At 38.4% G+C, this 14,371-nt stretch overlaps 1 protein-coding gene across 3 annotated transcripts in view; it reads right to left on the reverse strand.

The window, feature by feature from the left end:
* FAT3 (FAT atypical cadherin 3) overlaps positions 1-14,371 on the reverse strand; it is a 669,639-nt gene that overhangs the window by 359,505 nt on the left and 295,763 nt on the right. For all 3 annotated transcript variants that reach the window (XM_043579958.1, XM_043579957.1, XM_043579960.1), the window contains exon 3: positions 1,059-1,373. In XM_043579958.1, coding sequence (XP_043435893.1) covers positions 1,059-1,373 — 315 coding nt within the window. The remainder of the gene's footprint in view (positions 1-1,058; positions 1,374-14,371) is intronic.

The following is a 14,371-nucleotide window of genomic DNA, read 5'->3' on the forward strand; positions in this document are numbered from 1 at the left end:
TGAGAGGACCGACCCACTCATAATTAGAGAAAATCAATTATTTCCAAGAAACTTGGCATTCTCTCCAAATTATGTTCATGGGAAGCTGACATTTATAAAATGCATGGGGTCAGCTGTATGTTCCTACTTGAACGAACAGAAGCAGGAGAAATAACCATCAGCTCCATCAGTGGTTTGTTAGGAACGCTGAGTATGTCCATCCACACCAGCAAACATCAATTAGCCTAACTTATGACCACTGTCAATGCACTTGCCCAGCATGAGGCAATAATAGCACCTGCTTTACAATCTTCTAAGTTTCAATTAACTCAAACTCTACCCATCACAACTCTCACCGAGTGTTTGACTCTCCAGCTCAGATCTCAACAAGGCAAATCACAAGAGAAACAAGGAACGTCTGAGACCTTTCCGGTATATGTACTTGTCTCAGAATGCACACACCTGCCCCTTCTGAGCCTTAGCCAACAAACTAAGTTGTCAGTACAATTTTTTAATCAAAAGACCTGAAAATTTAAAGGTGGTACATTTTATGTAAAGATTGAGATGCTGGAAGTTTTTCTAAACTTTGATACTTCACTCTTGGGTAGTCTAGGAATTGCAAAAAATCTGGGGCTTAAATTTACAGCAAGCTAGGTCCAACAAAAAAGAAGTTCTTAGAAGTAGAGGTGTCACAAGGCCAGCTTACCCACAGAACCCAGCATGGGCCACGTAATTTTCCAAGAAGGACAAAGGGGGCAATTGGTCTACTAAGTGGCCTGGGAACTCCTTTTTATTATTATGAGTAAAGCAAATCTAAAGCTTTATGTGAAAGCCTCTAATTTCCATTAGATCACTTCTCCTTGGTATCAGCTAAAGTTAACACATACCAGCCAGAACATACCAAGTAGAATGCACACCTTTTCAGAAACTACCTCCAGAAAAAAAAGAGAATGTTGTTCTCCACACAATAAAATAAGTTAAGGGGAAAAATAAAATAATATAAATAAGCAAGTGTCAGGCTGATGGATTTAAAAGTTGGACAACCAATGAAAAAAAAAGTCAGATGAGCATTTCCTTACCTGTTTTGGTATTGATGGCAAAAAAATTCTGGGGATTCCCACTTGTAATCCTGTATGTCAGTTTCTCGTTGGAACTGGAGTCTGGGTCCTCAGCTTGGATCTGAATGACAGATACATCCTTTGGAGAATTTTCCATGACAACAGGATAATAGATAGGTTCTGAGGTCAGTGGGGCATTGTCATTCACATCTTCAATTTCAATGTAGACCTCAATGGTGGAATAAAGTGGAACCACGCCCCGATCTGTGGCATACACGGTCAGCCAGTATGACCCTGTTGTCTCTCGATCAAGAATGTCTGCTGTAGAGATGACTCCTAAAAGAAAGTAGAGAGAACATGACTGCTACAGTAAACTGGAAGAGATGAAGTAAACTGTCCCAAATTTGGAGGCAGGGGGAGGAGGTAGTAAGTAATCTTGGCATACAAAAAAAAAAAAAGTCCTTAACACAAGATTCAATTAAGATGTTTTTCTTTACAGAAGAAAATTAGTTTCCACAAAACCTTATTAAGTAAATAGCTCCTCTTCCATTTGAAAAGTCTAATTACATTCACAAATACTTTATTTGAATTTGGGGGAATAGACATATCTCAATGCACATGCAAAGACACACACAGAGAAGACAATAGGGGGCAATGGGAAGGGAGGAGGCCAGAGGTCAGAACACTTCCTGTGATGCATGGGAAATCAGGGCAATATCAGGTCAGTATCTCCATTTGACCTGATACTGAGTTTATTTCCCATGCAAGGGAAAGCTCTCCCAGGGTAAATTATTTTACCTGTTCGTTCACAAAAATGAAAAAGACTTTTCAAATGTTCTTTTGCCAGTAAGGATGGAAAATATTTTGCATGCAAAGATATAAGCCTCCTTCACACAGTTTCCCTGAAAACCAAATGTCACAGTTATTCCAGAAGAATAAGAGAAGAAGCCATATGAGCACACTTTCTAAATGATCTTTACCCCCTCAAGAACTCTACAGAGGGTGCTAAATAAATTCTGAGCTACTCTGAGAGATACTCATGGACAATCATTTTAAATTAGAAGCAGAAAAATGCCCGATCTGCTCCCTTCACCTTTCCCATTTCATGGTGGAAACAAGTGCCAACCAGGAAATCAGATGTCTGCCAGAAAAGCTGGAGAGAAAACACAGTGCTCTTGAATATCTTCACAGCCCTCACTCAAATCACCAGGCTACAGAAACTTAATAGAGGAGTGCCTAAGCATTTTCACTGTGGTGGGAAAACTTGGGCTTGGCTTATAAAATCTCTAACAGCAGTCAGGATACTTGTGGAAGGCATGCAATTCATGTAAATCCTTATACCCAAAAAGAAAGCCATGGAAAAAGTCAAGAAATCATTCTCTAATCTCTAATAGATCTGGATCCTCTGTCCTCTGTATTCCCATCAAAGTTCAGACTGTATTAGGCACATAGTGTGACCTACAGACCCTACGTAAGCAAAATGCCAAGTACGGCAATTGGAAGAGAGGAGGGAATCTGTCCAGAAATAGTGGGGCTGGAATTCTCAAAGTTGCCCAAAACTCAGAATAACTAAACTATTCAAAAGGAGAGAACCTAACTGATGGTGAAGATTCAGCTCCAAAGTTATCCAGCTAAGAACCCTGCATACTGTTATGCAACAAGACAAAAGATAATCTTTTAAGATTTTATTGTTAAGTAATCTCTACATCCACCATGGAATTCGAATTTACAACTCCAAGATCAAGAGTTACACGCTCTCTCAACTGAGCCAGCCAGGCACCCCAGTACTAGATAATCTTAAACATTCCCAATGGAAATATATAAGACAATATGGGTTCCTATAGATTCATGGGTGTTATCTCAATGTCAAAATAGAAATGCCAATATGGCATTAGGAGGACAGATAGCAGATAACAGGGTAGGGAGAAAAGCAGGAAGAGTAAAACACAATGAGTATAAACATAATGCTATGTGTCCATTGACTAAATGAGTGACAGGCAGCCTTATAAAAGGGGCTGAGACAGTGTAGAACGTCAACATGACATTAAGGTCCAGAGAGGCTAGAGAGCCGGAGACTGGGTCGGACATGAGCACCTCTATAAGGCTCAGGCCTACCACAGACACCGTGGCCAGCTTTCTGGAACACTCACAGCAGTCACAGCCATGAGACACTGTGCAGACATGGGTTTCACTGGCACCCAGGGGGATTAGAGCTTTTCAAGTCAGAGGATGGTCAGGTGACATGAAAGCAAGCAGTCTCTGGAATGGAGACATAGAGTAGGCTGGCAGGACCTGGGATGCAGGACATGGGTTGCAAAGAATGCTCTAAAGATGCATGGGAAGCATGGGAAGCACTGAGAAGCTGGGCATGAGATCTGTCAATTCAATTCATAAACATCTACTGGACCCTGTGCTGGACACTGGAAGAACAGTGATAACTGAGAGAAGATCTCTGTCTTCAGAGCACTCATAATTTTGCTGAGAAGACAGATGTCTGATGAGGAGATACGCTCTAAGGAGAAAATTGCACAGCCAACAGCCAGAGGACTCTGTCTTCTCTGGTTTTGTACTGGTTTAGACTAATATACTAGGAAGGGCAAAAAACCTAGCACCAGAAGAGGGTAGGAGGCAAGTGAAATAGCATTTACTGAGCATTTATAAAGTGCTGTGAAGCTTGCAACACAGCTTCTCTGTAATATGAGCTTTATTATTGTCTTCTATGGATGGGTCAGGAAGTTTCAAGTGTGAGTAGGTAACTTGTCCAAGGTTGAAGGGCTAATTGTTGAACTCTGGTCTGTTTGCTTCAAATGCTCTAATTTCAAATCTAGACTCCTGGATTTACTGTTTTGTAAATCTACCTGTTTGGTAGAGTACTACCTGTTTGGCCATGGACAAGGTGTTTAAACCAAGGAAGTCTAGCTTAATCATGTAATCATGATTACATGTAACCAGTGATCTTGTAATTAAATGTATGTCAAGAAACCGGCAAAATACTTGTAACACAGTAGAATATGTGTTAGAATATGTCTAACATATTCTACTGTGAGAATATGTTATGTAAATGTGAGTCAAAAGCAGTACTGGAAGCCTTATAAACAGTAACCACATTCAAAAGCAAGGGACAATTTTGAGAGGAGAGACTTCTGGCATGGACTGTTGCCTTAGATATTTCTCTCTTCTCTGTTCATGTGGCATTCTTTCATAATCTTTGTGACTTGCCCATGACATACCTTTTTGTGAAAATAACTGGCCTATTTGGGAAATAGTAAAATAAGATCACTAAAAAGAGAACACAACACAACAAAATCAAAGAAGTTGGGTCAGTTTTGTTTGTATCTTGGCTGACTACCTACCACGCATGCACTCAAACACTCACATGCATGTATAAGCACATGCACACATGCGCGGGTGCACACACACACACACACACACACACAGACCTGCTTTGTGATCTCTGGAAGTCACTTAATTCCCTTTTCTCGCACCTGTCAAACTGGAAGATAGTATATCACAGGCTTTGGACATTAAATGGTTTTGAGGGGCGCCTGGGTGGCTCAATTGGTTAAGCGTGTGACTCTTGATTTTGGCTCAGGTCATGATCTCACAGTTCATGTGACTGAGCCTCACGGGAGGCTGTGCACTAACAGCCAGAGCCTGCTTGGGATTCTTTCTCCCTGTCTCTCTGTCCCTTCCTTGCTCACACATGCTATCTCTCTCAAAAGGAAATAACCATTAAAAAATATTTTACAAAATGATTTTGATAAGTCCTTGGATGAAAGACATCCACTAATGCCAATTAAAATATGAGTGGAATTTTACTTCATTTTTAAATAAAGGATCAGATATATCCTCTAGAAATCAGAATTCTTTCCGCTTAAAATACAATATTTACAGCTATATTTAGTCACTAACTAGAAGTGGGGATGAGTATCCTGGAACTTAAATGTTCAGAGATCAGGCCAATGCTCTAAAATTTTGAGGAAAAAAATGACAAGAATGATCCTGAAATGTGTTAATCATTATTCTCAGATTCATCCAAGGCTCCACATTAATCTGACTAATACAACAAATGCCCAGTGACAGCATTTTCTTGCTTTCTATTATGTTCTCATAGCTAATTATGACATGGTCAGAACTAAAAATGTAAGCCCACATGACCTTTCCTATTAAGCAAAAACTCACTTTTGAGATTGCCCAAAGATCACCAAAACCATGTAATGAGCCCTTAATTTTGTGATAGCCACCATGCATTAATTTCTTAAAACTGAGGTATAACTGACAAATCATAAAGTATTCCATTGTATGAGTATACCAAGATTCATTTCAATCATTGACTTATTGATGGGCATTTCGGTTGCTTTCAGTTTTTAGATACTACAAATAAAACTGCTAAGAACATTCCTATGCAAGCTTTATGTGCAAGTACTTCACTAGCAGTAAATATGGAACATACCAGTTGTTACACATTCTCACTTTTGGCATACTTTGCGTGGTAAGTTTCCTTAAGTTCTGACATTCCAGTGCTATGCAGTGGTGGCTTGTAATTTTAATTTGCATCCTCCTGCTGATATTGAGCATCTTTAAAAGTGCTTCTTTTCTTTTTTTTTTTTTTTTACATTTATTTTACTTTTGAGAGACAGAGAAAGACAGAGCATGGGTGGGGGAGGGGCAGTGAGAGAGGGGTGACACAGAATCTGAGGCAGGTTTCCAGCTCTGAGCTGTCAGCACAGAGCCTGACGCTGGGCTCAAACCCACGGATCGCAAGATCATGACCTGAGCAGAAGGTGGACTCTTAACCGACTGAGCCACCCAGGCACCCCTCCCTAAAAGTGATTATTTTCAATGTGTATGTCTTGTTTGGATACATGTTCAGATTATTTATCCATTTTTCAGATTAGGGTGTTTGTTTTCTTATTACTGAGATTTAAGAGTCCTTTATATGTGGCTAAAAGTGTTTTATCAGATATGTGATATTCAAATATTTTCCTCCAGGCTGCTGCTTATCTTTTCATTTTCTTAATAATAGCTTTTGAAGCACAGAAAATTTTAATTTTAATGATATCCAATCAAAAAATTTTTTTCTTTTATAGATCATGCTTTTGGTGCATCTAAGAAATCATCTAAGAGGTCATAAAGATTTTCTCCTACATTTTCTTCTATAATTTAATAGTCCTAGGTTTTATATCTATGATCAATTTTGAGTTAATGTTTATATATGGTGCAATATATGGGTCTAAGTTCTTTTTTTTCTTGTAATGTATGTAGATATTCATGGTTCCAGCCATATTTATTGAAAAGGTGATCTTTCCTCCACTGAATTGCCTTTGCATCTTTGTCAAAAATCAATTGATCATGTATATATGAGTCTATTTCTGGACTCTCCATTCTGTTCCATTGATCTATTTTGCTATGTTTGCATCAGTATCACATTGTCTTAATTAATGTAGCTTCATAGTAAGTCTTGAAATCAGGAAGTGTTAACTCTTTCAATTTTGCTCATCTCTTACAAAGTGGTTTGGGCTATTCCAGATCCTTAGTGTTTCCATATAAAGTGTAGAATCAGCTTTAGAGTCCATATAAAATTTAAGAAAACCTATTAGCATTTTAACTGGGATTATGTTAACTCTATAGATCATTTTGGAAAGAACTGACATCTTAACAACTTTGAGTCCATTGATCCATGAAAATGGTGTATCTCCCCATTTATTTATGTCTTCTTTTATTTCTCTAAACAATGCTTTAGAGCTCTAGTACACAGACCTTGTACATCTTTTGCCAAATTTATCCCCTGGAATTTCATATTTTTATTGCTATTGTAATGATGTTATTATTTTAATTTCAATTTTAATTGTTTGTTGTTTGTATATTAAATATGATTGATTTTTGTTATGTTATCTTATATCCTGCAGCCTTGTTAAACTCACTTATTAGTTGTAAGGAGTTGTTACAAATTCCATGCCATTTTCTATATAGATGATCACATTACCCCCAAATAGGAACAATTTTACAACCCCTGTCATCACTATCAACACCTCTGTACCTATCACTGTTTGATCATTGTGTGCCTGGAACTATAAAAGTACAATAAATGCATTCTTCATTAAAATGTCTTAGCTGTTCATTCATTCAGCGAGTACTTATTAGTGCCAAACACTCATAAAGTAGTTACTATTTCTAGTTCCTTATTACAGATGAGAAAACAGATTTAGCTTAAGAAACTTGCCAGTGATCACTCAGCCAGTAAATAGAAAATCTAGTTCTCAAACTTTGGTCTGTCAAATTCGAGACCAGTTGTCAACCAAAACATTATATTGTCTTCTTAAATCCATAAACATATCAAATACACATAGTATTTCATGTCCAAAGATATTTTTCCCACTGACAGAGTTATTAATTGAGCAAACCATATTAAGTTAATATTATACCTTCCTGTTTGAGGTCTCCCTCCATATTGACTACAAAAAAATATTTAAAAAGGTCCTTCTTGGTCTATCCTTACAGAATATTAAAAAAGTATCAATTCTCTGCAAAGAGAGTCTGTTTGTTTTGATGTATAAAAAAATGCATATTCTTAGTCCATTAGCTAACACAGTATTGTTAGCTAATTGATCTCAATACAGATAGCAGTATTGATCTCCACAAAGGAGCCTCCTTTCATCTGCCCATTACAGAAAATGGGCTCTATAAGGAGAGTTTCTATCTGGTGCCTAGCATAGAGCAGGCATGCAATAAATTTGTTTTTTTTCTCTTTTATTGATTTTTAAATTTGTTTATCTATTGTGAGAGATAGGGGGACAGGGGCAGAAGCAGAGAATCTTACGTAGGCTCCACACTGTCAGTACTGTCAATGCAGAGCCAGATGCGGGGCTTGAACTTACAAACCAGGAGATCATGTCCTGAGCCCAAATCAAGAGTGGAAGCTTAACCAGCTGAGACACCCAGGCACCCCAATAAATTTGTTTTCATGAAGGCATTTAGTTCCTGACATCCAATCAAAAGTAGGTTAGTTTAATTCACTGATGAGATAAATCAGTCTCACTTGATCAGACCTGAAAGGGACTTCAAAGACCGGTAGGTATTACTGACCGCTAGTGAAAGCATCCTTCCCACAACATCTCTGATGGGACACCCAGCCTCTGCTCTGAATCTGGTGACAGGGCCCTAATTATTTACTAGGGACTTTCAGCTAACAGGAAGTTCTTCAAACTAAGGCCACTCTCTCTCTAGTTCTGAATGCTATTTCTACCTGTACCCCTGCTCAGATCTCAAATAAACCAAAACAGGTCTGCAAACCACCATTCACCTGTGATAGGTCTTCAAATATCAGCAGATGATCCTCTCTTTCCAGGGTTTTTCTTCTCCAATCTATGAGCTCTGTCCTCATGTGCCATGTAGGCTTCTAGTCCTTTCTGCCTCCCCATCTCTGCCTCTGAAATCAATAGGACATGAATATCTGTCCATTCACAAGTGTGTCCAAAGTGGGGGTAGAAATGGGCGGTTAATAAATCTTACTTAAAAGATAAACCAGGACCACCCAGGTGGCTCAGTTGGCTAAGCATCCAACCCTTGATTTCTGCTCGGGTCATGATCATGACAGCTCCTGAGTTCCAGCCCCACATCAAGTTCTGTGCTGGTGGTGTAGAACCTGTTTGGGATTTTCTCTCTCTCCCTCTCTCTCTGCACCTCTGCCACTTGTGTTATCTCTGTCTCTCTCTCTCTCTCTCTCTCAAAACAAATAAATAAACTTTAAATAAAAAAAGATAAACCATCCACAGTGAGCTTTTAGCATGTTCCAGATAGTGCAGTTCAGTGGCAAGAGCTCAGGTGGAATATTCCAGATGGGGATACATCCTACCCTCCCATTTGCATCTACCACGGAAATGCTAAAAGCAGATTCAATGGAGATGCTTGAATTTATGCTGATACGTATGAAAATGTCATTTAAAAAATTCTTTAAAAATACAATTGGGGTTTTTAAATATTTTTTTTAATTTTTGAGATATGTTCATGTTTATACATTTTTTTTTCTCTTCTTATTTCATCTTTCTTTGATGTATAATAAGGGCAATGGAGGACTGGAATTCTTTGGGCATCTTAATATTTAGTTTGTTTAGTTGTAGAAGCAGATACACAAACAGTAATTAATTAATTGCTACAGAGCCGTGCACAGCTTAAACTGGAATTAGTTGACCCCAGCGTGAATCACATGCTAGTTATAATTGTTCCTTTTCATTCAAAAATATTCGAAAATATATAAACACACACACACACACACATATATATATATACATACACATACATATATATACATACATATATGTGTGTATATATATATATATATATATATACACACACACACACACATGCACACACACACACACATACACACATTGTTCTCATTGAATAAGCTCTAAATATTTACTATGAAAGAACAATTGTATGGAGCTGTTCATAATCAGGTGACCATTACATGCTAGGTTACTCACCTTATCTACTTTCCAGCCATATCCCCATAGGCCACATCCTAGGTCTCACATGACATCTTGTTCCAAACAAATGACACCCCCAAGCCCCCAACAGTTCTGTCAAAAATGATTCAGGGGATGCTTTGGGTGTGGGGAGCTTATCACATGATGAAAAACCTCTTACCAAGGTAAATAATGTAGATTCTGAGACAGTTAAAAAACAAAGAACAAACCAAAAAAAAACCCCCAAAAACAGGAACAGACAAAGCAACTTAAAAAAAAAAAAAACCTGATGGCGTATTCATTGTAGATGTCCTTCACAGAGTCTGTTTATTTGTGCCTATACATTTAATTATCATTTCTGATTAGTCAAAACACTAACTTCCAATTCTCAGTGCATTTGAAAATTTTGTTAACTTTTTGTTTTATTTTGCAATAATGATTATCACAGGATGGTGCAAGGGAATGTACAGGGAGTTCCTGCACACCCTTTACCCAGCTACCCCCATGGTTTGCATCTAAGGGCATTTTAAAACTGATTATTCCTTCCAGAATCAAACTCTTGCTAGACTCATTTCTGAGAACACATGGGATTTCTTCATGGAATCCATAACCATTTTTATCCAACCCTTGCTTGCCCGCAGCAGGATCATACGGACAGTATTGTTCTTTCTGTTCTGATTCACCCCTGGACTGGCATAAGGCTCTTAATGCCTTAACAGGCATCATTGTTCTGAGCAGAGGGTGGTAACAATTAGGGAAGAATGGGGATTTTATCCTCATAGGTCCAACCAGGGTCACTCAATGCACTCCTGTGGTTGTATCTATAATTGCCACCAGTCTGAAATATACGGCACAACTGAAATGAGTTGAAATGGGATGAGGCAAGATGAACAGAGAAATTGTGAGTGGAGAGAATCCAAGATATTTAAAACGTTTCAAATACACTTAGTGTGGACATATAATACATGCATATATCTTATATATATTATGTACCTTCTACATCACATACTTGGCATATAACATATGTAAACATACACTTCAATGCACTTTTTAAATTGGGGCTTTTCAGTGAATGGTCCAGCTAATCAAGTGGCAAAGTCAGCCCTGGAATCTAGAGCACTGAAAAGGAGTCACACACTCTTTTCATTACAGGAGTTGCCCGCTGATCTATCCACATGTGTCCATTATCATGAAAAAAGAAGGCAATTCCATGCCCATGTGCTCCTCACAGTGGGATGGTATCAGCTCTTTGATGATAAGAACTTCAATAGTTTCATTGCTTTCCTCAATTTCTAAAAGTTGCTGTGATGCGTTATTCAGAATTCATTTTCAGATCTTCTCAGAAGATTCTCAGATGTTGGATTGGTTTGAGATAGAATGCACTGGAGGATCGAGTCTTCCTTGAATGTCCACTCCTCCTTTGCTTCTGTGTACACCTGCACGTGCTGCTCTTTCCGTCCATGCCTCCACAAATGACCTCTCTCCTCCTCATGCTTCAAGGAGGTTTCAGGTTCCGAGAAACCCCCGCCACTCAGCCAGCCAGGGCTGGGACTTACCTCTTCTGCCTCTTCCTTAGCACTTTCTTTTTGTCCCTTTATCCTAGGGAACGCTATAAACATTGAGTAAGTAAATGAAGGATAGCATCGTAACATCTGGCAAATGGCGAGTAAGTTGGGATATCGGAGTCTTTCTAGACAAGCAGGCTGAAAAATACCTGCATTACAAAAACAACAACAAACAAAAACCTAAGTCAACTAGATTTTTGCTACCTTGTGATCCATAGGCAAAATAAAATGGCAATAGGTTGTGTTTGTCATTGGTTTTAGACTTCTTGAATGTATACGCAGAATTGATAGTTAACTTGCTCTGAAATTCAGTGCTCCATCTGTGAATTATCCCATTTAAAAGACAAATTTTTCTTAAAAACTACGTCTAGTTTGGGGTCGTCCCTTTGCTACCTAGAATGCAGATGGTGTCATGGTAATATCCCCAAGACTTGAAGCAAAAACAAAGCTTGATGAAGACATCAGTTGATTTTTATCATGCACATAAATGCTGCACTGCTCCCAGGTACACACTGTAGGCAGTCAGAATCAAAGCCTCAGGCTCCCAGATAAAACATCAGCAAGGCGCTCCCTCTCCGCGGGCTCTCATCCATGGATTGGCATCCACCCTGGACACTTTTGTTCTACTCTGCTCCCTCCTCTTCACGCCGACTCTTATTGATTAGACATCTTTCATCTTTGCAGGAGAGAAGAAAGACCCACAACCCAGTTGTTGGGAACAATTATGTACTGAAATGCAAGCCGCCTTCATTCCATGTTATTTCCCAAGACTGGAAGCTGGAGGGCTGCTCCTATGATTAAGGCAAAGGGCTGTGGGCTGAATTCAAGCTTTTCTTTGGAGTTAATGAAAATGGACAGCTCTCCTTGTCTGTTTGGAACTCAGGAATTCTAAATCTTAGCTGCATGCCTGATAGCCTCCCTGGCCAGGAAGTTCTAGGGGCTTGGTAAACATATATTTGGTACTTGATTTTTTAAAAAAATGAACTTTTCGGTATCAGTTTTTAACAGACTCAAAATGCATACCTATTCTCTCTGTACAGTAATTCTAGTCTGTGTAGTGGGCCACCAAGCACCAACAGCCTGGAAACAGGAAGCAGACAGCATACCAGACTGTGAGCAATACATCAGCTTGCATTCAGTGTTGTTGTTGTTTTTTTTTCCTTTCCTGTAACCCAGATTATTCCCAGCCTCAAACCCTGTCTGTGGTCTGTGCTAATTAGCATAAGTACCATACACAGCGCAAGGATAGAGAGCCTCACAGCTGACTAGAATAGAAGGGTGAAATCTAAAGCAGTGGAAAATGCTCTCAAACAATATAAAAAAATAAAGTCAAGAAAAGTGGTTTTGTTAAGGGTCTGAAAAGATGGAGGTTTATTACATTTACATGAAGGGCAGCAATTAGCTAGATTCTATTTCTTTAGAAGAAGAAATAAGCACAACCTTCACTACAAAGGATTTGGGTTAGATATCTAGAAATATTTTCTTTTTAAAAAAACATTTATATATTTATATTCAGAGAGAGAGAGAGAGAGAGAGAGAGAGAGAGAGAGAGAGAGACCATGCAAGTGGGATAGGGGCAGAGAGAGAGAGAGGGAAAAAGAGAATCCCAAGCAGGGTCTGCACTATCAGCACAGAGCCCAACGCAGGGCTTGATCCCACAAACCATGACCTGAGCTGAAATCATGAGTCAGTCGGTTAAGACTGGGCCATCCAGGTGCTCCTAGAAATATTTTCTTTTAGCAATGGTAGACAAACAAAGGAATAGCTATCTGAGGGAAACTGAACTTATTTTCTGTTTCCATGTTTCAGTTATCGACGAGAGAGAGAGAGAGAGAGAGAGAGAGAGAGAGAGAAAAGGCAGAAAGGTGGAAGGAAAGAAGGGAGGAAGAAGGAAGGAAAACAGAGATAGTCACAAAGAAAGGAAAGAAGGAACAAAGAACAAAGGAACGATCTTTGGCCTCGCAGGAAGTTTTGTAGCATTCACATTGGTAATTAGGTAAATCTTTGTGTTTAAAAAATGTTTAACACTCCATTAAAGAAGAAATTATACACTATAAATAATTTTTTTTAAAAAAAGCACTCATTCACTTGTGGCCTAGAGATAATAACTGTTAATATCCTTAGTGCATTGCCTTAGTTCTATATTATTGTCACCTTAAAGCAGCATTATTTCTCTGTAATTGTGGATCCTCGTTCACTATTGCTTACTGAACATCTTTCCACATCAATAGCTATAGTTCCATGAGATTGCCTTTTAATGACTGTTTAGTAGTGATGCCCACTTGCCACTAACCCACAAACACAAGGAAATGTAAGCTCTCTGTGTGCAAGGATTTTCCCCGTTACAGCACTGTGGCGTACCCAGTACACACTAGGTGCTCAAACAATATTGCTTGAGCTGAAATGCATGATGCTAATCATTTACTCAAGGAAGCCCCTGTTGTTAGGTCATTTGTTAGGTTGTATTTTATTTTTCACTATTATAATTCATGTACAGATGAATAACCTTGTAACTACATCTTTTTTTTAAATTATCTTTTAGGATAAATTCCTAAAAGTATGCTAATGCTGAAATGCATGATGCTCATCATTTACTCAAGGAAGCCCCTGTTGTTAGGTCATTTGCTAGGTCGTATTTTATTTTTCACTATTATAATTCATGTACAGATGAATAACCTTGTAACTACATCTTTTTTTAAATTATCTTTTAGGATAAATTCCTAAAAGTAGAGTTGGTGGGTCAAAGCGAATAAACGTTTTGAAAGCGTTTGAATCAACTGCCGTCCACAAAGTTTCTACTAATTATATACCCACCGGTGGTTTCTGATCCCTATCTTTGACTAAATTTTTACAGGATTTGTATTATTGTTGAGGAAAATGAAAAAGTAAAAAACAATACACAAGTTTATCATCTATGGAGATGGCAGCAGACCTTGTAAATAAAAATCTTTAAACCATTCCTCATCGTATTTTAATGATTTGACTCGACAACAAAAGGCCATGTTTTTGTGGTAAGACAAAACACTGCTGACAGAGAGATGGTGCTGAAAATGTTGTTGACAAGACAGATTGTACATAAGGCACAACCTTAATTAAATTAAAATTTGTCCACAAAATCAAAGTCTTCAGCCTTGAAAAGTGCTGTGGGATTTTTCAATGAAGTGTCAGAACATAACCTTTAGCTCCTCAAGTAAGAATATTTTCAGGTGGATGTGCTGTCAGATATTAGTCATACTTTAATCCAATATTTAGACTTATTTACTCTATTTACTCTTATTTACTCTAACTCAGCACAAAGAAC

Source organism: Prionailurus bengalensis, chromosome D1 (genome assembly GCF_016509475.1).
Source record: "Prionailurus bengalensis isolate Pbe53 chromosome D1, Fcat_Pben_1.1_paternal_pri, whole genome shotgun sequence".
Classification (NCBI taxonomy): Eukaryota; Metazoa; Chordata; class Mammalia; order Carnivora; family Felidae; genus Prionailurus; species Prionailurus bengalensis.